The following is a 26,255-nucleotide window of genomic DNA, read 5'->3' on the forward strand; positions in this document are numbered from 1 at the left end:
ATTTACATTAACAGATCCTGTTGAGCATCAACCAAATGGGTCTTTTTTCTGATCATCGGTGCGGCTCCCCAGGACAATGGTTTGAGTCGTTCAGAGTGATGATTTTCAATGCCTGTCCAAATTTGCTTCTTCAACGACAATTTTAATTGTAAATTTTCGGCGGTCTCAAAGTAACTCGGGTGATTCATATTGGACACTCTGTAAAATACCACATCATGAGCTTAAGCTCAAACGAGACGAATAAAATGTTACTTCATCGTAGGCACACATTTTTTGAAATTGTGCCATGAGTTGCTCTGCTGAATTCGTCCAATCGGTGGTAATTCCGATATAACGACTTGGCTCTTTTCGTCCTTATATTCTCGAACGGCTTCGTCGCCACTTTTCTGGGCTGGTGTTATTATCAGTTCGGGTGGCATAACTTTCGGTGTTAGAATGTGCACGGACCGTTTCAGTTCACTTCGGTGATGTTGACGCTGCGGCTTTGACACATTATCGATACCGTCCAAGTTTTCTTCATCCGTTGAATAGTAACTGATTATTTCGTAGTCAAGTGCGGCCTTAGCCAGATCGATGGTTGAACGTAAACATTTGCGATTTTTCTTCAACGATTCATCTTTCTTGGTCTGTTTGGTTTTCGTTTTCTTGGGCTGTGAATTGTAAGACAGTATTTAGTGGGCCAAGGATGAAGTGGAGGAGGCTAAAGCTACATAGGTTGGGGAACAGGAATCCACAAAGAAAACTTCTTTTGAATAGAATCCGAACAAATGGAACTAAAATCAGACATCGGCGCTGAAAGATGAAATATTTGGTTGACCAAACCGTACATCTGTTCATGAGAAACAATTATTCGACTTTCGTCAGTTAAAATTAGGAACAGAAATTTTTGTGCATTCTCTTTAACAGTCACATCTCACATCCCAAATTAAAGATAACAAGTGTGGCGTCATTATAATCATTATACTCACTTGATTTATATCGAACAACTTAGTTCTTACCTAATCGTAATGTATACACATCCACCAATAAAAGTGGAAGCGTGTAAGATAATTTTAGAATATTTGATACACTCATTGTGTTTTCTCTTTGAAACAAAAAGAAGAAAAAAAATAGGAATGCAGACGGAACATACCTCTTTGACTTTCATATGGTCATGACCGCTGAATATTTCGACTTCTATCGCCTTGATATTGAAAACTGAAATCACATTCCTGTGAAGGTTAGTTTTTCGTTGGTGTAATTTTAGGTGGTGAGGCGCTTATATATGTTACGAAATTAGCAATAAATGCAATCCACGCCAAGATAGAGTAATTTCACGAAGTAGTATTTGGATTCAGCTTCGGTAGATTTTCCCGTTCTTTAAGGATTAAATTTTAATGTCAGGAGCGAACCGAGTTATTGGGGAAAGGAATGTTGTTCATTATCATAGACATAAATATGTTGTCGCCTGTATATTCGATGTCTGTTAAGTTAAGTAGTTTTGAAAACAATACAGGCCACATGTGACTCACGTAAATGGAATTCTAAACGATAGCAATTCTATGCAGACCACTGAGAATGTTCGTCTTTTATTGGTCACGATAATGGTAACGTAAAAAAATTGTGAAGAGAAAGGAAACGAATGAGACAATGACGACAATAAGTGTTGTTGATTCTTTAGACTTTTCTTGGAAATGCTCCAGAAAGAGAACGAAAATAAAAAATTTTACCTTCTTGTCATGAAACTGATACTTCGGTATACCAATTGGTGATGATGGTGGCACCTTTAACGGTTGGCAGCAGGGTCCTTCACGGTCGCTGATTTTACCCTCATTCTCTGAACTGCTGCTTGTATCACCTTCATCACTAATTGTTGAAATGTTTTGCTATAGACGGAGTATTATGAAACATTTATTTGGGTATTATATCACCTGGAATAATCTGACAATGGAATGTTGAGCGGTTCATCAGCATTCGATCCTTCTTGATTAAGTCGGTTAATGATCTTTGCTCGCAATTTTTCCTGTTGCGGATGGTTGGAGAGATAGAAGGGGAGAAAGAGTTTTTTCGTTGCGATCAGTCAATCATAAATTGCAAAAAGAAACCAAATGCGAAAGAACGAAAGGAAATTATGAGAAATAAAAAAACATTTGCGAAAACTTCTGAAACATCGTATTTAAACGGTGCAATTAAGTTTATTAAGTTTGGTGAATGCAAAATTAAAATATTTAAATCTTAAATCATAAAAATATAATACACAACAACGATAATAACAAAACTAGTTAACAATTTAACAAATAAAAGGTAGAACAAGCATTTTACATCGTTGTAATTTGTATCTGCGTGAAGAGAATGAGCAAAGATTAATCTATTTTTCCTGAAAAAGACAAAGGCTTTTTCCTTAGAAAGTCGCCGTTTTTATCTTCAGATAAACAAAATCGGATATTTTGTGACAACAAAAAGATTAAAAACTTACTAAGACAATTGCGTTGTCTCGGTTTTATTCGATGCGTCGAAAATTGTTCACTGAGTGACAATTGCTAATGCTCCTCGGACAAACAAAGATAGTGGTATTTTATTAGACCCAGCCTTGATCGAAGAATCGTTCATTTAAAAAAATTATCTTCGAGTTTTCACCTTCACAAATAAGGGAGGTGGCAGCATCGGCTACCGTCAAGCTCAATAATAGCCGTAGCTGTTGCAGAACCATAGAGTGTGATGATCTTTCGATTATTTATCACTTTTCGATAGGGGAAGCAGGGGCAATCAAATTTTTACTTAAGATGAATAAACTTAACTGAAATGAGAGTCTACATTTTGGTGTTTCGTATTGTTTTTTGCTGATATCTCTTTCCTAAAATCGTTTTTTTTTAAATGGTTTGTGACAGGTTCTGAGAAAAGTCTGCAGTTTATGCTAATTTAGAAAACAGTTGACCTGGTCAAACTGCTGCAACCAAATATATTTTTCATGGAAATCTAAAGGTGGTTATTTCTTACATCTTTTAAAAAGGATTTTTGTAAAAAAGATATCTCAACAAAAATACAATACAAAGCATCCACTCCTCTTAAATAGACTCATCACTACACTTCCCTTTACAGTGCATGGACGAATAAAAAAAAAATCAGTCATACGTTATTATAAAGTCGTTCTAGTCTACATGTCGTTCTAGTAAAACAAGATACTGGATTGTGGCATGTTTACATATTCTGTGCTAAGGCTAAAAATACACCAGCAATTTCGCATTGCTGAGATTGCAACGCAAAACTGCTTCGTGTTTTCGACCTTAATCTCTTCACTTTTCTCCGACTCTGTAAGCGCGTATTACCATAAACAGTTAGATTCTTTACTTGTATATGTCCCACGACCCATTGGCCGTCCATATATTACGTAACGGAAGAGAAAGAAGGGTATTTTGCCTGACAGAGGGAAGGGGGATCTTGAAACTGGAGATTTTAGCGCTATGTAATTTATGAGCAGCCACTTATAAACGTAAATAATGTAAAAACTAATCCAAACGTACGGAGTGGATTCATTACAGCTTTTAAATCGATTAATGGGACAAATCACAGAAAGTGCATCTTATGCGAGCATTTGATTGGGAGCAACAAATACATAAGGAGCACCATTTCCATCATTTGGGCCATGTGCTATTACATCATTTCTCTGAGTAAAATATTCGGCTAAGAAATGACATAATTTTCAAGCATTATGTTGACCGATTTATTAGTCTATAATGTGTTTGTGCGCATCCTATTAATATAAAAACAATCCGGCAGTGAATTAAATGCCGTGATGTGGTCTTGATAGTTGAACTTGTGTATTGTTCTGATCAGTTCTATTTTACGCTTGATTGACATGAGTCTGTTTTCAATCAAAGAAATACAATTTTCATTTTCTCTCTCATACACAACGAAGCTAATTAACGAATGCAAAATCATCAAGCGAAGAGTGAATCTGAATTAATGAAATGAAATACGGGAAAATGTGTGCTGAAATTTCAAGTTGTTTGCTTGAGGAATTCAAATTGTTTTGGTTTCCGTTTTGCGGTGATCCGTAAATATATAATTACGTCTAACGAAACTTTCAGCGTAATCGACTCAATTTTCGGTCGATTTGCTTCGGGTGTGCTGTGTTAACACATTGCCCGTACAACAGGTTGTACTTATCAATTTTTGAAAGTTTTCGATTCGATTTTGTAATTTTTGTTTAGTCGAAATTTATTGCGAACACTCAACCAATTTTTCAGCACAATTCATTGGCCCTTCGACTACAAAGTCACTTTTTTGTCTTTCTTTTGCTAATTTCTTTTCTAATTTTGCCGCCTTCCTAAGTTTTCGTTCTTTCTTTCTCATTCTCTTCAAGATTTTCTTATATCTTTCGCGTCTCTTTACTTTGATCGGATTTTCATCTGAATAGTCCATCAATGTTTCACAAAACGCTCGACCAATATGCTCGTAGTCCTGAGAAACAAAATTTTTTCGTTTATTCAATAGCATTGAGCTTGCCGTCCAATCGTTAAGTGTTATTCTTACCGCTGTTGAAAAATGAGTTAAATTTCGGCTTCCGATGGTAGATCCGCCAAATGAAGCCTCCATTGTATAACTATTTGTCACACCTAGCATCCAGACAACTATACGGCCGGTTCCTTCCTTATTTCTCTGTACCTTAAATTTGCAGTTTTCGAATGAGAACTGAAAAATTTGAATGTCAAGTTAGTGGCGGTCAACATGTTTCAACCTCATCGTTTACCTTATCCGCAACGTTTTTATGTAACATCAACGGAAATACTTGTTCAGTCAGCTTCTTCTCCGGTGTCCGTCGATTTTCACAGCCATATATAAAAATGTTATGATTTCGGGAATGAGCATGCATATCGCAATACATCATAACGCCACAATCGTCTGTCAGTCTTTTTATCATTGTTTTGGTGTACCAAATTGATGGATATGTTTCCCGAATCACGGTACGATATTGTCGATTCAAATCTTTACCGGTTAGAGAGCTGCGCGTGTTGCCGACAATGACACCGTCGGGATTGAGCATTGGTATCAATTTGAAGATAAATTTGTGACGAAGTTTCTTTGCCTGGAGACATTGTCCATTGGATGTTAGTTTCGGAATGGAAATTGCTGAAGAAATTTCCGATATAACACTCACCACAAATGAATCGCTAGTGATAAAGTCCATTAAACCTTTCATCATCCAAGAGGCTGGTGTTTCGCCGGGATGGACACGAGAGCTTACAACGATGGCTCGTTTTTTCTGAATGAGGGAAGAGAAAGTGTATTCATCAAGCACGAAAAAAACGGCAGTATTCGGACAGTATTCTTAATACTTCTGGCAAATTACATTAGGGAGCGTCAGAATTGCTCAATAGAAACTAATAGTTTTCCCAACTGGACAAATATATGCCGGGCGATAAGCATTTGAAAATGTGATGTTTGTATTGATGATATCAAAGTCTTATCGCATAAAAAATATTGGCCTGATTGAGAAAATAATTACTTTACCGGACTCCTGAGATCATGCGCTACACAATGGCATTTCGTTTAATTAAAATCCTTGCGGTCAGAATTTAATTATTTTTCAGTAAATCTGTCAAACTTGTCCTTTTGCCTTTTCCGTTTTTTGTTTTCGTTTTGATTTTCTGTTCAGAAAATCTGACGTTCCGTATTTACTGCCAAAAGATTAAATTTACTGGCCAAATAATTTGTTGCCGATGAAAAACCAATTGAAGGTTTACTCACTTTGGCGGTTTCTTCATCAGTTGGAGCAGTAACAGTCAAATAGTAAACGTTATTGCCCGCAAGAGATCTACAAAGCAGCCGTAGCTTACAAAATTTGGATTTTTCTGGATTTCGTTGAATTTCCATTAGGTAATCCTGCAATTTTTTTAACATTTTTTCAACAATCGTATACGGTTACATTGTCATGTCGGCTGTGCTCAATTATATATTCTGTGTTATACACAAGAATCTACATCGAAACTTCATTACAATTTTTTTTGGAAACTTTCCAGTTAAGATAGATATTTGAGTGCCGGAATATGCAATGAGACTTCGATGTAAAATCACACTGATTTTTCATTTACTAAAATCAAATACGTGCTACACATGCAAAAAGTACACACACACGAACATTTAATGTTAAAAGTCAGAATTTTTCATTATTATTATGTTTCCCAGCCACGGACGACGGAAATGATTGATTGGAATTTCCCATGAAAATGTTTTTTTCCCACTAATTTCTTCTTCTTTAAAATGAAAATATATTCACAAACCTGCAAGTCGCTGTAAGTATATGGATAACTGTGCGCAAAGTAAACAGTATCGTTGTCATGTGGAAATTCAATATTGAACGTGAGAGTATAAAATCCATCATATTCATCATCGTCATCGTGTGTTACGTTGACATCTTCATTCTTAAAATACGATATATTTTCACCACAGCGTCGCCATCCAATTGATGAATTTTTTGCATCAATAGTTGAATACATTAACGGTTTCATTCCTTCGTTGTAAAGACTTCCGGATTTTACTAAATTAACTATGGATAATCTTTTTTGGGGGGTGAAATTGAATTGGTTAATTTTAAAACGGAGAATATTTTCGTATTTTAATTCAGATAACCACCCACCTATAGGGTGCTCCTTTTCGCGTGTTTGTAACACGAAAATAAAACCACTGACTGTGTCGATTTGTATACATGTCGTATCGTAAATACAACTCATAGTAAACTGGCGTAATTTTTACAGCTTTGGCCAGATTTCCAGATTCGAATCTCGATTCAAAGACCAAATCATTTATTTCCAATGGATTCGGATGAACGTTCATCAAATATTTGGATCCGCCAACACTAGATCGACTAAACTGAGTGTTTAAATCATTATCATTATCGTCAATTTTTAGATCGGAAAAGTCCACTAAACACTGTGCTGGTATTGGATGTTGGGATAGGATATCATGGGCGAATGGAATCGATACATCTTTGTATTTGACATTATCGGTCGAAGTGATCTCATCTTCGTCCTCCGAATCGGAATTTAAATATTCTAAATTCGGTGGTTTTTCGCGTTCGGGTGTCGGGGATGGACTGTCTGACGATACGCTTTCGATATCGTCATCATTCGAATCGGAGTCGTTAACTATTGTCTGAAAATTGTGGAATTACTTTTATCGCAATTGTTTAATGCTGTGACATTGATATCAAATCGAATTTATTGTTAGCTGTTGATGATGAAAAGCGCCGATCTGATACACTTAAATGTGTGTGAGTTAAACTAGTACGTTTGAATGAAATTTTCATGGCCGAAAATAGTTTTGTTAATGCCACTTGAACGAGGCTTAATTTAACTGCTTTTTGTCATGGGAGAGCTGAAATTTATATTACTTATTGTCACACAATTGAGCTGTTCGATGCGTGTTGATTTAAATGCTTTAACAACATTCGTTGCTAGACTCCAAATAATAATTTTATCTGAAATGTTTCTGTTCTCAATTTGTTCCCTAATTTAAAATTAGGGGCTATGTTTAGGGAATGCAATCCCGTACCGATTTTTGAATCCCGGGATTCGGGATTGCGAAACTCAGTACCGGTACCAGTACCGGGATTTCCGGTACTGAAAAGATATCGATTAATTATCAGTAAAGAAATTATTTTCTTTTTATTCTCATTTTGTTTAGTTTTTTTAATGGTACAGTTAAGTGTGCTTACACACAGTGACAGACGTATCGAATTACTTTTGTACTAAATATCAAATTTGACGCTAGGACAAAAGAAAACTTAGGTCGCTGTGTGAAGGCCACTGTGACATCTACGCTGTTGCAAGCATAAATTTAAGTAAGTTACCCCAAGGCTGTATACTTTGGGGAGGTCACGCAGATGCAGATACGCGGGTTACACACCACGTTTCATACAAAAAATTCACCACACCATACAAATTCAATTTTGGTGAATTTGTTTGTATAGAAAAGGTGTGTTCCCGCGTATCTAATAAAATGGCGATCTGCGTGACCTCCACAAAGTATACAGTCTTGGGTAACTTACTTAAATTTATGCTTGCAACAGCGTAGATGTCACATTGAAAATTTCAATTTTCTTTTTGGAAAATGCTCTAAGAAAGCGCAATGCACTCAATGTGTCATCGTTCAATCTTGAACGTAAAGGTTGTGGGACTTGTTGTCTTCACAATCGCAAATTTTTGTGCTTTGTGATTAAAAATTAATTGGTAATTTAAATTTTCAAGCACGCTGCCTTTGAAAATATAAATCGTGTAAAGTGACAGAAGACCGACTTGCCGAGAGCGTTAATTAGTGACAACGCTCGTTGGTTTGATGAGCGGCAGACACCCATATGCTTTTGATAAAAGAAGGCTGAGGTTGTCTCCATTCTCAAACAAATTCAACTACTGTCAGAAAGATTTTAAACACTTATTGACCAATTTTGGCTAGCCACAACGCACTTCAAGCATAGGTGGTACTCTAAATAGAGTAGTGAAACTGGACAGTAGTGGAAAATATTTCCATGTAAAATGGAGTACTTTCTGCAGCCGACGACTATGATCATGTTGGGTCAAAAATACCCTACAATTCACACACATGAGAGAAAAACGTTAATAAATCCTTTATTTCAATGTTTATCTTATATTGCCATAGTAGTTTGAATCATATAAGTTGATCGATATCAACATTTTGTAAAGAAAAAACTGTATTTTAAATTTCGGTACTAATCTCGGGATTTTTTGATCAATACCGGGATTCGGGATTGAGATTTTCCGGTACTGGTACCGGGATTGGTACCGGGATTGCATTCCCTAGCTATGTTTAATAGTCGAAAACAACACACTTTTACTTAACCTAGACTGTGGAACATCGCCAGGTATTTAAATAAATCTTAAATCTTAAATAAACATTGGTTGACTTAGATATGTTAGTGGTGCATTATGGTTTCCAATATAAACGAACGAGAAAAATTCTTAAATGGTTCTGCAAAATCTGACTTTCGCCTGTAACTAACACCGTAATGTGCCACTTAAAAATGAGTTGACGACAAAAGATTCTTAAACAGCTGATATCTCAGAGCTAAAAATCTAAAAATCTTCAAAGAAGAAGATAGAATGAAGAAAAAAACAACAAAAAAATCTATTTCTGATTTCATTAGGAAAACGAAACAAAAAAAAACGACAAACTGAGATTAAATCAACATTGGCAATTTTTTGGCAACCATTTCAGACGATAACTGACTGTAGTGTGGTCCAAATGAGAACAACAACAGAACGTGAAATTCAATTTCTGTTTTCAGTCGTTGCTTGCGATGAATGATGATGTTCATCAGTCTCTTTTTAAATTGAAAACTGTATACACAAATCATGGGTGGTGTATGTATCCTCTTTCTCTCACTACAACTATATTACGATGTTTAAAGCTCAATATTTTGGACCATTTTGTAGAAGCTGTTGTTAATGCTTGTTAAACTTGGCAGTTAATGACATTAACTTATTATTTAATAGACACAAACATACATCACTCATTTCCTCATCTTCATATTTTCGAATTAATTAGATGTTCAATGTATCGTTGAGCATTTGCGGTTAGTGGATGTACGTATACGGAAAGGTTTATTAAAATTAATTAATTAAATTACTTTAAAAAAAACGTAAACAAATGAGAAATAATTAAAAGAGAAAATTGTGTGCAGAATTCAAATTAGTCTTATGGCAATTTTTTGTAGAAATATTTTCAATTGAAAGACTCACATAATTAACAGCACTTATTGGATTGTACGTATAAACAACTACACCATTCTCTTCGCCAACCGGTCGTGGTTGAAGTTCTCGACCGGTGGGTTGATAGTATGGTTCGGGTGTTTGCGGTACATATTCTATGTGATAAATCCGATCCTCCAGTACCTATGGGAATGATTTTTTTATTATATTATTTGTATGTATGTTGCGGTTAATTTATTAAATTTATTTTTAGATAAAATGGAATCTCGGACTATAATTTATCGATCGTTAATCAGAGATTTTTATGATTGTGTTTCGGTGTCTTAGTTGATTTTAATTTTTCCTGCTTTTCTTTCAATTTTGTTATAATTTTCATAAATTTGAGATATATTTTGGATACACAAAGATCTACGTCTCTTACCTATTTTATTACATTTTCGGTTGAATGTAACATTATCAAGTGGGTGTGAATCATTGGGACCAATTAATGGATATATGAACGTGCGTTCATTTTATAAATAAGTTGTCGTTATTTACTCAATATTTTTTTTTGTTGAGGGAGTTCATTTCATTTCAAGCGAATATGCAATTCAAAAAGTTAAATAGCACGAAATAAAAAAGTTAATTATATTCGTTAATAAATAAAATAGCTATTTTTGATAAAAGCGACGATAACACACCCCCCCTGAACAAAAATAAAGTTTTACCGAAAATGCACCCAAAAATTGATTGCTGTTCTCAATAGAGGTACCCTAGAGGAGTTCAAAACGATGGTCCGTTAAGCTGGACCAGATGCTTCCCCACACCCATACAACTAACGAAAAAATTGTATGGGCTGGGGAAGCATCTGGTCCAGCTTAACGGACCATCGTTTTGAACTCCTCTAGGGTACCTCTATTGAGAACAGCAATCAATTTTTGGGTGCATTTTCGGTAAAACTTTATTTTTGTTCAGGGGGGGTGTGATAAATAGTATTTTATATAACTGGGGATTGTGTAATGTAATGGATTTTATCCAAAATTGTGAGGAAAAGTTAACTTTTCTTCAAGGAGACAAAACTTTACCTCACATGTTTGAATAAAATACCTTACTTGGCAATACGGCAGATGATGTAAATGGTACTTCTTGTGTTATTACCGACCTCGACTACGCCTCGATCGGTAAATTTCACACAAGAAGTACCATTTCCATCATTTGCTTCATTGGTAAGTAATGTACTATTATATGCTGAAGGCGTTAAAAGAAGTGCTTCAAACATGTAAAGTACAGTTTTCGACGCATGTAGCATGTAAAGATTATTTAACATGCTTATGCACGATAAGGTGCACTTACCGTCACTGTTTGTGACAGTGAAAATGCACTTACCGGACTCAAACATGTAATATATATTATGCACCTATTGCCAAGATTGATATTTTGACGTGCAGGACATTATTGCCCTAGCCGAAGGCGTGGGCCATAATGCCTACACGTCAAAATAACAGTCTGGCAATAGGTGCATATCATATTTTATCTGTCGAGAACAGATATATCGAGATAAACAAAAACTCCCTAGAGGGATAAGCTCGAGATTATCGTTCTAGACAGATAAAATATCTTACGTAATTTCTTGTAAAAGTTTGTTGTTTTGGCAAGTGTGAGCTTTGCGGAACGAGCCGAAGGCGAGTAGAGCAATCACACATGGACGTATAATATACTATTTCGCTCTAATCAGTTTCGATTCGTATTGAACCTGAAATCTTAGTTCAGGTTCGATTTCAAGTCCGGTTTACTTTGCTCAGCAAACTTTAGGTCCGGTTCCTGAAATCGTTCGCTCTGCTCGCTTAGTGCAATATTTTAAGTTTAATTTTTTATTACGAGCTATCGTCCGAATTTCAATTGACTGTAACTCGGTGGTTGCAGATTATTTCTTTGGGAAAATTTCTATTTTCGTTATTGACAAGTGTGACGTGTCTCGATACACGTTAAAGTTGAAAGTAGATAAGGAATGATGACTTGTCGATATATAGGTTTCTATATCGAAATGCCAAGGAAATTTTTTCTTATTATAGGTTCATTTCTTCATTAATCAAATTTATTATTTATCAATTTCCCCCCATCAATTTTGATTGAAGTAATTTCTGCTTTACTCGATGTCTGTGCCAAACACATCAAATAAATTTTATGATCCTAAACGAAAACCATGTATACACCTAGCAAGAGTAGAAAAAAAATTGTTTATTTCGTTGATTTTTGTCGTAAATAAAAATACGGAGCAAAAACGTTCCGACACAACCATTTTGAAATTCTTCCAATTTTATTGGGTGTAGGTGGAATGAAACATGAATTTTCATTTTGTGTCAGAAATAACGTAACATGCACAAAGAAATAATGTTGAAAGAGGGAAAAATTATTATTTTCTTACTTTCTTTTGTTTATTTGGATAAAAATATTTTTTTTTGTTGGTAGATAACGTGGAAAAACCACCATCTGATAGCATTGTATTTAAAAAAAAAGAGAGAGATAATTTATGGACACTAAACGTTAGCACAATGCTATACGAACACAAAGTAGTGTAGATTGAAGTGTCTTTATGTGATACTTTTAATGATTTCAGAAAATTTTGTAGATTTTTGTGGATAATCGGATCCGCGAGTCAGTACACGAATATAGGTCACACAGTTATTTATTTTGTATATAGGATACACAGTTAAATATAGTTAACAGGGTAATAGGTTCATACCAAGTGATTGCATCGATTTTTTCTATTATATTTACTGCCAAAACTCAACAAAGACATCTTTCACATTTGACAGAGACTATTTTTGGGTAAATATTTTCCCTGTTTTTCTAGAACTTTTTCTTAATTTTTCCTTGATTTTCCAAATTAAAAAAAATAAAATTCGGGAAAAGGTTTTCCCAAAAATAGTCACTGCATCTGACTGAGGAATAACACCAGTGCCTATTTTGAAGATTGTCGAAAATATTCAAAGATTATTCAAGCAATTATTTCATAAAAAATAAGCCCTGAATAGAACTGCTATCATTAACAATAATGCTAGATATTCCTCGACAATTCCGTTCTGACGAAGAACTTTGGTTCTGCATTTTGTCAGGCTTGAGAAAACTAATATTTGGTGTGGAGTGAAATGAAATTCGTCAAATGCCTCCCATCATCATTATTTCGTATGGTACATAATATATAAACGACATTCCATGTAATTACAATAATAATTAGAGACTGAAACATTCTTGTCGTGTGATTTAGATACAGTGTAAGACACAGTCCCCACACACTATGGTAAAGTAAAAGGATGCTCACAAGGAGCAGAACGTTTTTCTATTGTTAATGTTGTCGAATAAAAAAAGAAGTCTAAAAGCTGATGCGGCAAGCCTGGCGTCCAAATTAACCCAAAAACTCACTAATTGCTGATATAGTTTCAATTTTAGAACAGATTTGAATAATTATCAGCCAAATCTTGTTTAAATGAACGGTAAACTTTAACGACTTCATTAAAAATTTACTGTGGTTCATTGGCAAGTTAAGTAGTAAACTAATTGCTTAGACGAACAATGTTTAGCTAAGTGTAGCCAAATATTAATAAAATTACGTGCACGTCTGGACATATAAAACGAGAATATTTTCCTAATTAATTTGGCAAGAAATTCAAGGACTCGCACGACATGCATTATATTATACGACACGCTAAGATTTTTTGCAACATTTGCAAAAAAGTTTACGTTTTGGTTATCTCAATAGGAACCATTTTTTGTAATAAGTAGAACATTTACCTGACACTCTGTTGGCCATCTGGCGGTCTGCTGTGAACATTCATTATCCTTGTCTTTAGGCAATGCGAAAAGGTCGCGGGGTTCTTTTAGTCGTGCAATAGATCGTGATGTCTGTGCATCGGTGTTGACTTCCAACTGATTGGTTTTCAGATTGTTTGATAAGAAACTACCTAGAAAACCTGTGCAAACGAAAAGACGAAAAGGAATTAATTAAGTTAAATATAGAAACAATTTACATTACAAGGGATAAAAAGTTGAAAAGTAGAGTTTTCGTGTGAATGTTGTGGATCCGAGGCGAAGCCGAGGTCAATAAACACACGAAAATGAGACTTTTCATTTTTATCCCGAGTTATGTAATGGATTTTACATGCTACATGCGTCGAAAACCGTACTTATCATGTTTCAAGCACTACTTTCAACGCCCTCAGCAAGTAAAAAACAATACACCTCTCCTCCACACTCGACTTCTTTATGAGTTGTTTGCCCTATTGTTATTTGCATACAGACATACATTTAACAACTTTACAATAGCTTAGCTAACAGCACCGAGGGATCTATATTACAGTGCTTGTATACAATGTACGTACATCCTCTTTTGTCGCATTCAAACAATAGTATTAAAATTTCATTTGCCAGGCACTTATAAATGTTTGTACAGACACACAAAGTTTCATAGAATTATCGGAAAGGGATTTGGCTTCTGCTTCGCCAACAAAGTATATAATCAATTTGACAATGTTGAATATAAATATGTCCACATGTTGTGGGTCAACATTTCTCTTTAACCGCACATTTATATTAAATTATACTGACTATGCTGGGGTTATATGGGCTACATTGTGATGTAGCATTGGTTGACCATGAATTACACTCAGACGGGATTATAATGATGACCATTTTTCTTTTATGTCCAAATTATATGGCAAGCCGAGAAAATACTTTTTCCAACTAGAGCATGAACATTCAAATAAAACCCGAAATTATTATTCCTTTTTTCCACAGAAAATTCGGTTAAGGGGTGTTCTGTTCATTAATAAAATGTTTGAGTTTTGCTTTATATTCTGATTGTGTTAGTTTTACATAGTGTCCCATTCAATGGCGTTGCATGGCATCACAAACTATGACTTTCCGAAAGAAAAATTATACAAATTTGAATGTTGAATGAATAATTCATAAGTTTGAGTAAATTGTTACGTAAACACTGTTTGTGTTCACCTCCACCCGTTATTATAAAATCGATATATCCTTAGATTGTCGCAATAACTGTATTGTCTTTCTAAGACATTTGATTTTATCGATAGAAACATATTGTGACTCCGAACACAAGTTTTTTCTCCGGTCACTTGAATGGGATTTAAATTGCCATAACACTAGGTATAGATCGTATAGATACTCTAACAATGCTGTAACAGTGTTGCAGATATATTATAGCGAGGGTGTAACCTGCAATGTGGTTTTTATAAAGTTATATTACATTGTATTACACTCCTGCAGGTTGTGCAAGGAAAGCTTGTGCACAAATTTCGTAGAATTAACAGTTTTACCTATCAAAAATATCAAACCGAAAAATAGGTCATTGCAATATTGTTCATTAAATAGAATCCTGGCGAAGACCTGAGAAAGCAATTTTCATTGAACCTCTACTGAAATCGCCGGATTTCATTTTTCGATTTTTTTTCCTGTTCAATTTAATGTTTCATTGTTCATAAAACTATTCTTACATTTTATTGCATGAAATGAACAAAAGCGAATGTCGGTAAAATGGTGCAACTTATACATCAAATTCTGGAGCGTTTATTTTTATCGGAAAATTTATGCTTTTGTGACTAGCGAACGCAAATTCTTACTATACTCATTTATAAATTTTGATTTAATTGTTTTGCTTTCGTGGTTGATTTATTTCTGTACATATGAGAAAAGAGGAAATTAGAGGAAATTGATTTTTCATTTATCTAATCTAGTTTAGAATTTGAATTGTTACATCCATAGTTTTTACAGTTTTCGGAAAAATCTTTTGTTATATGTAGCCTTTGTCTAAATGTGTACTACTGAATGGAACGGTCCTGCAAAAGGACAACTCAGCCTAAGTTACTCAACAGGTAATTAAAGTGAAATTAGTATATACTAGTACAGTGATTGTTGTTAAATTTAACGCTACATCATTCAGGCGGTATCGGATATGTGCAAGCAACAGCAATTTCTTAAAGTTTAATCTTGATTCCTGTTGAAACTTAAAACATGTGTTAAGTTTTTCAATTAAATTAAATTAAAATATATCGACCGTTTACGGAGACGTAAAGACAATTCAGTGTTTCCAAACAAATCTTAAATTATTGACAAATCCATGAATATGATTTTCTGAGGTGCCAAATGTATGACTTACCCATTAAATCCCCCTTCCTTAATAGGAGACAAGAGCTAGAGCGCAAAAAAATCATTTAAAAAAAACGTGTTTATCAACTTTCCACACGAACTAAAAAACGAGAAATCCAATACAATCTTACGATTACAAAATATGTGGAAATCTATTACACTACGGTAGGAGATGTGTAAGACTTCACAATTCAGAATTTCGTATTATAATAGTTATTTATGCCAACGAGTCATAAATGCCTTTACATGCATGCGTCGAAAACCGTACTTTCCATGTTTCAAACACTACTTTCAACTCTTAAACATGACAGCCACTAACGTAGATCCCCCCTGCCATCTCAGAAATGTAGACACAGCGTTCTGGAGCTCGATGTTTCAGTTTTTGGTCGTTTTGGCACCCCATTGTGGTTACTTGCCTGTATATGAATTTTGTTGTTGTTTTCTGTGAATTATTTATCTTTTTTTTTGTTTTGTCTATCTGTGATTTTCGTTGTAAGGTTGATCTTTTGATTTTTAGTTGCTAAGTTGATCACTTTTGTATTGTTAGAGTCGGCTGGGAAACAGTAGACTAATAAAACATTTCACTTCTGACGTCCTCATCATGTAAAATTTGTAACATAACTTTGGATAAAATGTTGAAAAGTCTAGTTTTGGTGTGTTTATTGAACTCGGCTACGCCTAGGACCAACAACATTCACACGAAAACTCTAGGCACTAAATTTGTAGATTAGATACACATCGTGTGCCTAAAAAAGCATTTATCACCGAGTTGCATACAGCGTTTTTCTCAAAAAGGGCAACAAAAGTTTTTCCTCAGTGAGTTGAGAAAATATTTTTTTTGGCCAAATCATACAGTGTTTGATAGAAAATCTTTTACTTTCATCATTTTGGTATAAGGTAGAAGCACCGGATTTAGATGCATGGCCCAATACTAGTGCTTTTACCCTAATGTACAAACATTTTTTTTTCGAGAAGTTGATAAATATAGGATTTTACTACTAAAACTGAAGGACCCACGACTATTTTAGGCATAAATTGAAAAACTACTAGAACTTATTGACGTATTTATGACTGGAACATTCTTTGAATCATTTTACATTGAATCTAGAAGATAACATGATCTACATTTTTGTATACAATTGCACAAAAATGAGCCATCATGGTAAAATATAGATTTTAAATACGTAGATGCTATTGACAGGCCATTTCACCTGTAAATAGTCTATGTAGAAGGAAAAATGCTATTGGCAGGCGCCTGCCAATAGCCTGTGTAAAAGAGGGAGATGCTATTGGCAGGCGCCTGCCAATAGCATCTTTAGTAATAATTTGGCTATTGGCAGGAGCCTGCGAATAGTCACTACGTTTTAAATATGTCTCGGCCAATAATATGTTACTAAGCTCCTACGAATTCTTGTCTGACACCAGCATTTTGAAGAACAACACTCCACTACTCTCAATCGACAATCTCAAGACGGCTAAAGTTTTCCACCCAGCAGTTTCATTAATCATATTATTAATCTACATCGTCGTCAACGCTATGGTTCCCTTATGAATATTCATTTGCCACATAAGAATTTACTTAAGCTCTCCCTTTTGGGTACACAGAGCACACTCAAGAATGAATGTGCCCCATAATTCATTTTGTAATTTCTGTTTTCTTTTTTCCTTCCAACCTTTTCAGAAGTTATACATTTGTTCTTTAACTTGTTACGATTCTGCAAATAAATTTATATGAACAATTTTTATATGCACGACTGCCTCACATTGCGCGGCATTCAACTGAATCACAAAAGGCAATGAAATATAAAGCTAAGCTCATTATCTTTATTTTCTTCTTTACAATTTAAAATTTACTCAGCTTTTTAATAGCGTTCCGCTTCGTTCGCAATTTCAAATTTCAACAAAAATTTAATACATGGAAAGAGATGGCATCCTTTTATTATTTATGAAATTTCCAACTCTTAAAATTTCTGAAACCATGCACGAATATCCACATATGAAAGTAACATTACACTTGCGAAAATATGTTTAGCATTAGGCTACAAATTAGTTTTGGATTTTCCGTGTTAAATCGTTTTGTTTTATTGGCACGATAAACTTTAGATTTAACTGTTCAATTTTCCTGTTTTTCATTTTGTATTCACTTCAGACAGAAACGATTTCAAGTTACCTGACACATTGACATCAATTTTCTATTATTATTGAACGTTATCGTGGATATAATCGAGCCTGTATATCGAACAAGACATGAGATGTTATCAACAAAAATACGTCGCATGTTTTAGTTAATGGAAAAGGTGAGGCTTAATCTCCTTTCTGTAGACAATTGTGTTCCTACAATAAATGGATATGACTTTCTGACGCCTGACGAAATGAACAGAAATAATTGTTAATTTATAATAGATTAATAGACAACCCCATGTGACATTGTTTCAGGCGAATAAAGCTTAGAATGACGAGAAATTTAATTTCATTGAATATGAATACGAATTCGAGCTGTATCCCAATATTAAATAGGTGGAGCTCCGTCAAGGGCTTCTGTAGTATTCTTTTGAGATAGATATTTTGCCGTCTAATTTTTGTTTTAATCTAATCATAATAGCAAAATATAATGTTCCAAGCAAGGAAATAATAGTAGACTTTTGCATCTTTGTAATTTAAATTGATTAAATTTGCTCTCAACAAGGTGAGGTAAGGACTTCATGAAGGCGAAATGTTATCTTAGTTTTTTTTTTAAATTGTTAATGGGGGCGAGTGATAAAAATGACTTCTTGTGCTTCGCCTCACATATTAATGCGAGGAGTACCATTACCATTCTATGATTTGTCCCATTGATGAGTAATGGTACTTTAATCGACAAATTTTATCATCTTCTTCTTCACATTTTCTTTTGATTCTGAATACCTTCAGATTATACATTTACGCGAAACGTAATTTTATGGAAACTGTTATTTTGACTAGACCCATTATCTTGACATCAAAAAGTTGTAACATCAATTGCTTGAATCTTTTATTTAATCCATTTTCGTTAATATAGGAATAGGAGGAGGCAATAGAAACCCCAAAGAGTTCATTTATGAATGAAATATTATGACCGATCATGCAAGACATTCATGGGAAATTGTGTGATGTTTGTTTATAAATCTCTGTGAACCAAAAACAATCAAATGGAGATGGATGAATTAATTTAGCTAACCAAAAATACTGGAATAAACGACTGCAACTTATTTAAAAATCTCGTGCAAAAGTAAGACGACAACTTTCTTCGAAATTTATGTTAGTTCCGAACGTTCAAATGTTTTTGTGGCAATTTCACGTTCACATACTTTACGAACAGCGAGCAGTTTAGAGAAATTTCCACAGACTGTTCGCCGTTCTTAAAGTAGATCAACAACATCAAACTGTGTGAACTAATGTATTTTCGAAGAAAATTGTAGTTTTAGTTCTCCGAAAAATGTAATCTTTACATAAAGCGAAGACCGTACTGAAGACCCTAGTGAAAATAAAAGTTTGAAAATGTTGTACGAGTTTGAGATGTGAACAATGTATTTAGATGCATGATGTATTATATATGTAATTTCCACAGATCCGTCTCGCTAACTCTAAATTGCGAATTTTCATTGTTCGATTTTAAGGACCTTTAGAACTTAAAGTGAATCATAAAAGTTTCACGCTATTCCTGATTCGTTATGTGACTTCTAACATATGTTGATTTTGTAAGGTCAACTAGACAGCTTGCTATTGTTACAAGACACTAGTGGAGGTCGGTAGCAGCCACCGTAGACAAAAGTCATTTAAGAACGTCAAACAGTCATATCTTCGCTTGTACCTTTTGCATTGTCTTGCAATCTAAGGTGTGTTCCGTTTCTCCTTAGGAAGAAGGTGAACAAAATAGCTCATACAATTTTTTCAGGACTCTTTTACTGTTTATGGAACAACCGATTCACAAACTGATTCTTCTTAATAGCTATTTTCATAATAAGGTAGTAAATGGGATTGTTTTGCGCACTAGATGTGAGATTGCCGATACGAGCGAAGCGAGATCGAAATTTTCAGTTAATAAACGTACGTTCTGTGAATGACGTGTTTAAATCTAGCCCATTTTGATTCTAAAAGTGACACTCAAATTGTGAATATTATGACATTACAGGAGATAAAATATATTTGTTTGGAAAGAACTTCCACTTCACAGTTGCGTGTTTCGTTTCTTAGCACTCATAGAGATGAGTGAGTTGCCCGAGAAAGAAGATACTCAAAATTATGTTTGTGGGTAACGGTTTCGGGCTCGGGTAGTTTTAGCATTGGTCTTTCAACGGGTGAGTTTTCAAACGATGGTCATCCAATTTCATGGGTGAGAAAAATGTGTTAGTTTGGTCAGAGCCTATGGCTATGATCAAAAAATATTAGGTAGACTCATTCATCTATGAGCCCTGCACATTTTTCAATAATAATTTACCGATATACCCAAGTTCGAATCTTGATTTACTCAAGGTATCGAGAGGACGAGCAGCTTGATTTCCCAGTTCTTAATAAATACCTGGGCACGCTTGTAGAGTGAAAATTCTACAGGCTACTGTAAATTAATTATAATACCAGTACCTCGAATTAGTCTTAAAAATTCAACTGTGTACATTCACGGACAGCACATTATAGATAGTCTAAATGAAAGTTTTTATAATAACTTTTTAAAATAGAGTCTCAAAGTCTCATTTATAATAAAAACATGAAAATGCTGTTAACGACTTTCAATATTCTATTCTACAAAGACCATTTATCATGCTTGACAATTTAACACCACACATAAATACCTTTTTCCTCTAAAAATTTGTCACGAAGAAAGGCTTGACAAAGGCTAGCGGACCCTATGTCAAAAATATCACAATTATTTAAATCACTTAAAATCGTTCAACAATAGCAACTGAGCCGCTTCGCAGGCAAATCTAACATTATTTTGGATTCACTTATAAAAATGGACTTATAACACCCGCACCGCATACAATCAATGGAAATGGCAGGCAGACGCGAAATAAATTTAAATAAAACAAAAAATTTGTTTAAGATTTCAATACGACACCTTAACAATTCGAATTCTAGAATTATAAGCCAACACGCACTCGGTCACTTCCGATGTGTGTCGAATTATAAACTGAACTGCATACGCTGAGAACACACGATTTTCTCACGTTAGTTTTGCGAATGTCTTACTGTTTTCCTACTTTCAACGTATACAACTTATAGCCATCGTTTGTATCGTAATGCCACTATATAACGAAACGTTGGTGCGCTTGTGCAAAAAAGAAAACATTTTCTATTTCATGAGTCTCTTCTGCTCAGGCTTTTCAAATCAACTCATTCAATGAAAACGATCGTAGTATATGAGTTTTCACACCGTCTAATTTTCTATTGGCATTTTTGACATGCGGTGTTTGTTGACGACGACGGTTATATTGAAATGGAAATATAAATTTGTTTTTGCTGGTTTTCGCCCAAAGCGATGTTATTGTTTTGATGAAATTGTGTTGTTGTTGTTTTTGTTTATTTGACGATGAGTTTGATGATAATCAATTGAAACTGACAGGCCAATCAAACATTTTGATTTTCTATTATTGCATGAAGCGCAGCTATTTAGCCAACACATTCAAATTTAATCGTTGGGTCAGTATTCGACTCTTCGACTCCACGTACTTTCGTGACAACAATCAAAAATATTCGAATTAAATTTTTCCAGTTTTTATGCTTATTTTGGGAAACGATTTCCAAAGAGTTTCTATTTCCTTTACATTTCGTGTGAAATTGGAGTCACGAAGAAGTGCTTACAGTATAAGGCTTTTGAAAAGAATACGTGGCCTGTCACTTCTTTCGATCTTAGTGTCATCAGCATATTGATACACAATATGTCTTAAAGTTGATGGTTTGAGTAAACATTCATTGCTAAGATTAAATTATCCGGAGCATATCGCTTTCTCGTTTGCTAATAGATTGCATTAAAAACGAACACACCAAAATATCACTGTTTAGTGGCAAATTATTAAATCAATAGGCACAGCATATATGAATTCTCATTTCCCCATCGACATTCGAAGAAAGTGAGGAAAATTCTCCTACACGGAAATCTATATTTAGTTCTGAGTTTAGTTCCATTTACTTGCTTTCATTTAAAATGCATTTTTGGTCTGTCTTGGTTTGAGCAAAATCTTTATTCCATCGTGGCAGATTATGCAAGGCTAGCAAAAACTACCAAGAAATGATTTTATTTCCCTCACGGGAATAGATTTCGGAATTACTCAGTTTTTGAGGTATTAAATAGTTTTTTACGTATGTATCTCGGAAAGCGAAAGCGCCTTCAATTAATCGTCCAAGACAGGAACAAATGCAACGAAAACTCGATAAGAATAATTCAAAATTGATCTTATTTTCGTTCTCGAAGCATGAAAAATAACCAGGCTGCATTTGTATTGGGATTTGATGTTATGTCATCATGCTTATACATATTCAAACGATCACAAGGCGAATAAAGATTTATGTCGTCAACGGATTCTTATGAAATATCGACAAAAAATATGTCCTTTGTACAAAAGGAAATTGAGAGTTTTCTTTTTACGAAATACAACAGGAACAGAACGATCATCGTCTTTTTACAAAACTTGACATGAAAAGGTGTTACAACGTCGTAGAGGTTGGTCATTTCTTTGCCTGATGAGATGTGGTATTTTTGAACAGCATAATTAAATGCAAAGCATCGAAAGATGGTCATTATCATCTCACGAATCGAAACAGTGGAGCAAACTCTTCGCTACTCGGAAAATATTTCGACAAGAAAGTTGGTAGTTAAAAATCTTTTTTCCAATGCTTCACGATTGTCGTTTGGCTGCCCGTATCCCATGTCATGGTTTTTGGTAAAAGGAAGGGCATACACATTTTCATAAAACGTTGGCGCAAAAAAAAAACTTGCAGAAGATTACATTAAGCTTGGTGTAAGGATTCATGTTCAACAGATTTGTCTATTAAGGAAAAAATTGGCGTTTTGAAACGTTTTGAAAAACAAATAAAAAAATATCGCTCTTCTTGCGATCATTTACTTCCTATTTATTGTCCAGGGCGCTGGAATTGTTAACCCGTCCCTGATCGTGAGCACCAATCAAATGGGCGTAGCATAATGTCTACATCATTTGGTCATTTCATAATTTCTGTTTGAAGTTGGTTGATTCAATTTTGACGGCAAATGATGGCAAATTTCAAATCGCAAATTGGGCACCGATTTCTGGTTATTAAACACTAAATTTTCTCACAAATTAAATTGAGCGATGCTGCTGACAAGACGATTTTGATAGGAAAGTTAGGAATTAAGGAAGGTTTTACATTTTAGACTTGGTGGATGGGTTTGATAATTTGGACGCTTACAGCCAATTGGAACGGGCGAGTAAAAGTATCAAACGTTGCTTATGAAACATCCTGCTAAGTATAAACTGAACACACCTTGAACGCACATTTTTTGCTTCAACACCAAACACTTGATACTGAAAAATTTACGCATGTAAATTGTGCTAATTTTTGTGATAAGAAAACGTGTTTCACACCTTTCTACGAGTAACAAAAAAAGGAAATGTGGAAAAATACCGGCTACCAACAAAAGAAAATGCTTTCTGGTATTCAATACAACATTTCTATGTGCTCAAGTTGATAAATGAATTGAAAACAACATTTCTATGCCTCTGCACACTTTTCATAAACAGCAATTAGGCTAATATTAACCGCATTTAGTTCATAATAAATTACTGGTAGCCATCACACATACATATACATATATATATATATATATATACGAACACTCGTTCAATTAAGTAAAAACGTATTAGCAAGGGAATCAAGGATAACATTTTTGTTTTACGGTTTATTTTCAGTAATTAACTCAATAGCATACCTTTGGCTGCTATTGTGCATGTAGGAAATAGTTTTGCTTGTAGATATTGTACTCCTTCCATTTGAATTGAACAACCCACTATGATAATCCCAATGCATAACACTTTCCAGCAGGGAAGAAAAAGATAAAAAATAAAACGAAAAATAACTGCGCGCTTATCACATCATACACGATTAACTGTTAAGTTATTCAGAAATTCAGCATGTTATCGGACTGTCGACCAAAACAGAGAAAAAATTGTTATAATATTATCCAATGAAGGAAAGCGCAATCGGTAAGGTATTTATTGTAATAGAAATGATCAAAAACTGAATTTTGTTTCCGCTAACAGAAAATATTTTATTCAAATTTAGATTAGCCTATAGATATGTATTAGTTGTTCTATACATTGGTACCAAACATATTTTCACTTGCCAACAAACAAAATCCACCCTTTGTAATTTAGTCAGTCTACATATACCTACCCTCCCCCATAAGATACACAACACCACTCCATCTATGTGCTCTATATTTCATTTATTGAATTTTCTATATCTTATTTATATGCACTACACAGAACAGACGTTATTGCGTTTAAATGTTTGTTACCTCAAGGCATTGTGAAGTGGAGATGATACATGCCAAGCGAAGCCAGCGCTAACATGTACATTGGGTGGAAATACCGAATTTGTCAAAATATTCCACGAATTCTGCTTTATATCAGTAAGAACGATATTATAATAAATTACGAACCTGAAATTATTTTATGTTTTGGAATAAAATTATACCGAAATGTTGCTCTGCTTTTGCCACTGATGTACGGTGAACTATAGTTGACGTATTTTTCTAATCTAATTGAAATTGGAAACAAAAATTACAGATATCGAAGGGTTTTTTTGTTGTTGTGAGTTTTGATTGATCTGTTTGGCTTGAGTTCGCGACATGGTTCACGTGTACGCTGAAACGTCTAGCAACTCAATTTCCTATCATATTATTACTAAACGACTGAGCCCCTTCGCCTCAAATTTTTGGGTCGCTTTTGACATCACTATCAAAACAACCCTGTCGCTTGATTTGGAGAAGGTTGGATCGATTTTGCTAACTTGAAAATCCACACCTAACCCCATTCGTAGTTAACCTAACTGCATCATTACTTTTTCGAATCTTATCCGACTGTTGCAACTGAAACCATCTAAACTTAATGACTTTACTTATCTATACTGCATGTACTTTTCGTCACCCCACATAAACGTATGACACACATCACATCTGCTCGAAATATCAAGTATAGGGAAGAAACCTGATTCAAGAATTTATAACAGCCGGTGGATTGTATTTTTGGAATCAACGTACCCGAATTATTCAAACTGAATATAAACATCTCATGGACAAGCTTTATAAATGCAAAAATCTATCTTTCCAACCTTTTATCGCTACTACGCCAAAATGCAATCCAACCGGCTGGTATCAACAGCAACGTTCAATTCTTGAATCTGATTTCTTCCCTTTACCTGATTTTTCAGTGAATCACCATTGGAGAGGTGAAGGGAAGTACATGCCGTACTGATATATTTCATTAAGTTTAAATGGTCTACCTAAGCAGCAGCACATCACAACAGCCCGATATTTAGTTCAAACGGCTGTGCGGTACTCAAAAGTAGTAGAATTTAAAAAAGTAACGAAGTAATCTCGCACCCTAATCCAGCTTCACCATTTTTGGGCAAAACTTCATTTAGTGATCGTTTGTTCAGTACAAATAATCTTCTCTGGATGCTAAAATCTATTATTGCTTATTCCAATCAAAAAACCAAATATTTCCTTTCGAGTTCGTACGTCTATCATATTTTCTTGTACGGTATTGATGTTCGATTGCTAAAATGCCAGCAATTCCGGCTGAATTATAAATTAAAGATGTATGAAAACATTGCTCTCGATAAGTTATCCGGAGACTGTTTCCTTTTTTCGGTATAGTGTTTTTATATGCTTACGTTCCTCCTACGAAATGTAATGTTATAGAAAAGACTCGATTGTCGTTAAATATTTAAAAGAAAAACCTGAATTATCTGGAAGATAATAAAACTTGTTTTGCGACCTACAATTGCACGCAAGTAACAAGAAAAAGCTTTCTATTCATAGAATTTTGTAACTTGAAATTGAATTCAATATGTTTTATTAATAAAACTCTAAAAATATGTTTTTTTTGAAAGAGTTCATTTCTTTTTGGGTCAAGGATAACCGTATTTAAGCTCTTTCATGTTGAATTTTATTTAAGAAATCCAATTCGAGTATATACATGCTTTGTCATTTCGTTCAGGTACTTCTAGTTCAAGTATACTTTGGGTAGAGATAATAATATTGGCATAATGAATAAAATTTTATTGGAGCACAACATTTTTTTATTGCATTACCGGAGATCACCGGAGCTCGTATAAAAACGAGCCATCAGAACAGTCGGAACGTTTGCTGCGACTGAGCCCCGTACGAATATGTATATCAATTGCATACGT

At 34.5% G+C, this 26,255-nt stretch overlaps 2 protein-coding genes across 4 annotated transcripts in view; one reads left to right on the plus strand and one right to left on the minus strand.

Moving 5' to 3' along the window:
- The window catches only part of LOC119068639 (glutamine-dependent NAD(+) synthetase), a 39,277-nt gene that overhangs the window by 966 nt on the left and 12,056 nt on the right, over window positions 1–26,255 (plus strand). The window lies entirely within an intron of this gene.
- The window catches only part of LOC119068638 (cytosolic carboxypeptidase Nna1-like), a 30,143-nt gene that overhangs the window by 699 nt on the left and 3,189 nt on the right, over window positions 1–26,255 (minus strand). Inside the window, exons 2-14 of one of the 3 annotated variants that reach the window (XM_037172309.1) lie at window positions 13,476–13,654; window positions 9,735–9,887; window positions 6,617–6,849; window positions 6,261–6,537; window positions 5,728–5,862; window positions 5,138–5,242; window positions 4,730–5,065; window positions 4,513–4,671; window positions 4,372–4,440; window positions 1,911–2,002; window positions 1,710–1,845; window positions 253–650; window positions 7–198 (exon numbers count right to left, since the gene is read on the minus strand). In XM_037172309.1, the coding sequence (XP_037028204.1) occupies window positions 7–198; window positions 253–650; window positions 1,710–1,845; window positions 1,911–2,002; window positions 4,372–4,440; window positions 4,513–4,671; window positions 4,730–5,065; window positions 5,138–5,242; window positions 5,728–5,862; window positions 6,261–6,537; window positions 6,617–6,849; window positions 9,735–9,887; window positions 13,476–13,654 (2,464 nt within the window). Of the gene's footprint in view, window positions 1–6; window positions 199–252; window positions 651–1,709; window positions 1,846–1,910; window positions 2,003–4,371; window positions 4,441–4,512; window positions 4,672–4,729; window positions 5,066–5,137; window positions 5,243–5,727; window positions 5,863–6,260; window positions 6,538–6,616; window positions 7,132–9,734; window positions 9,888–13,475; window positions 13,655–26,255 lie in introns of all 3 variants that reach the window. The other 2 variants (XM_037172308.1, XM_037172310.1) reach the window with 2 other exon arrangements.

Source organism: Bradysia coprophila, assembly GCF_014529535.1.
Source record: "Bradysia coprophila strain Holo2 chromosome X unlocalized genomic scaffold, BU_Bcop_v1 contig_20, whole genome shotgun sequence".
Classification (NCBI taxonomy): Eukaryota; Metazoa; Arthropoda; class Insecta; order Diptera; family Sciaridae; genus Bradysia; species Bradysia coprophila.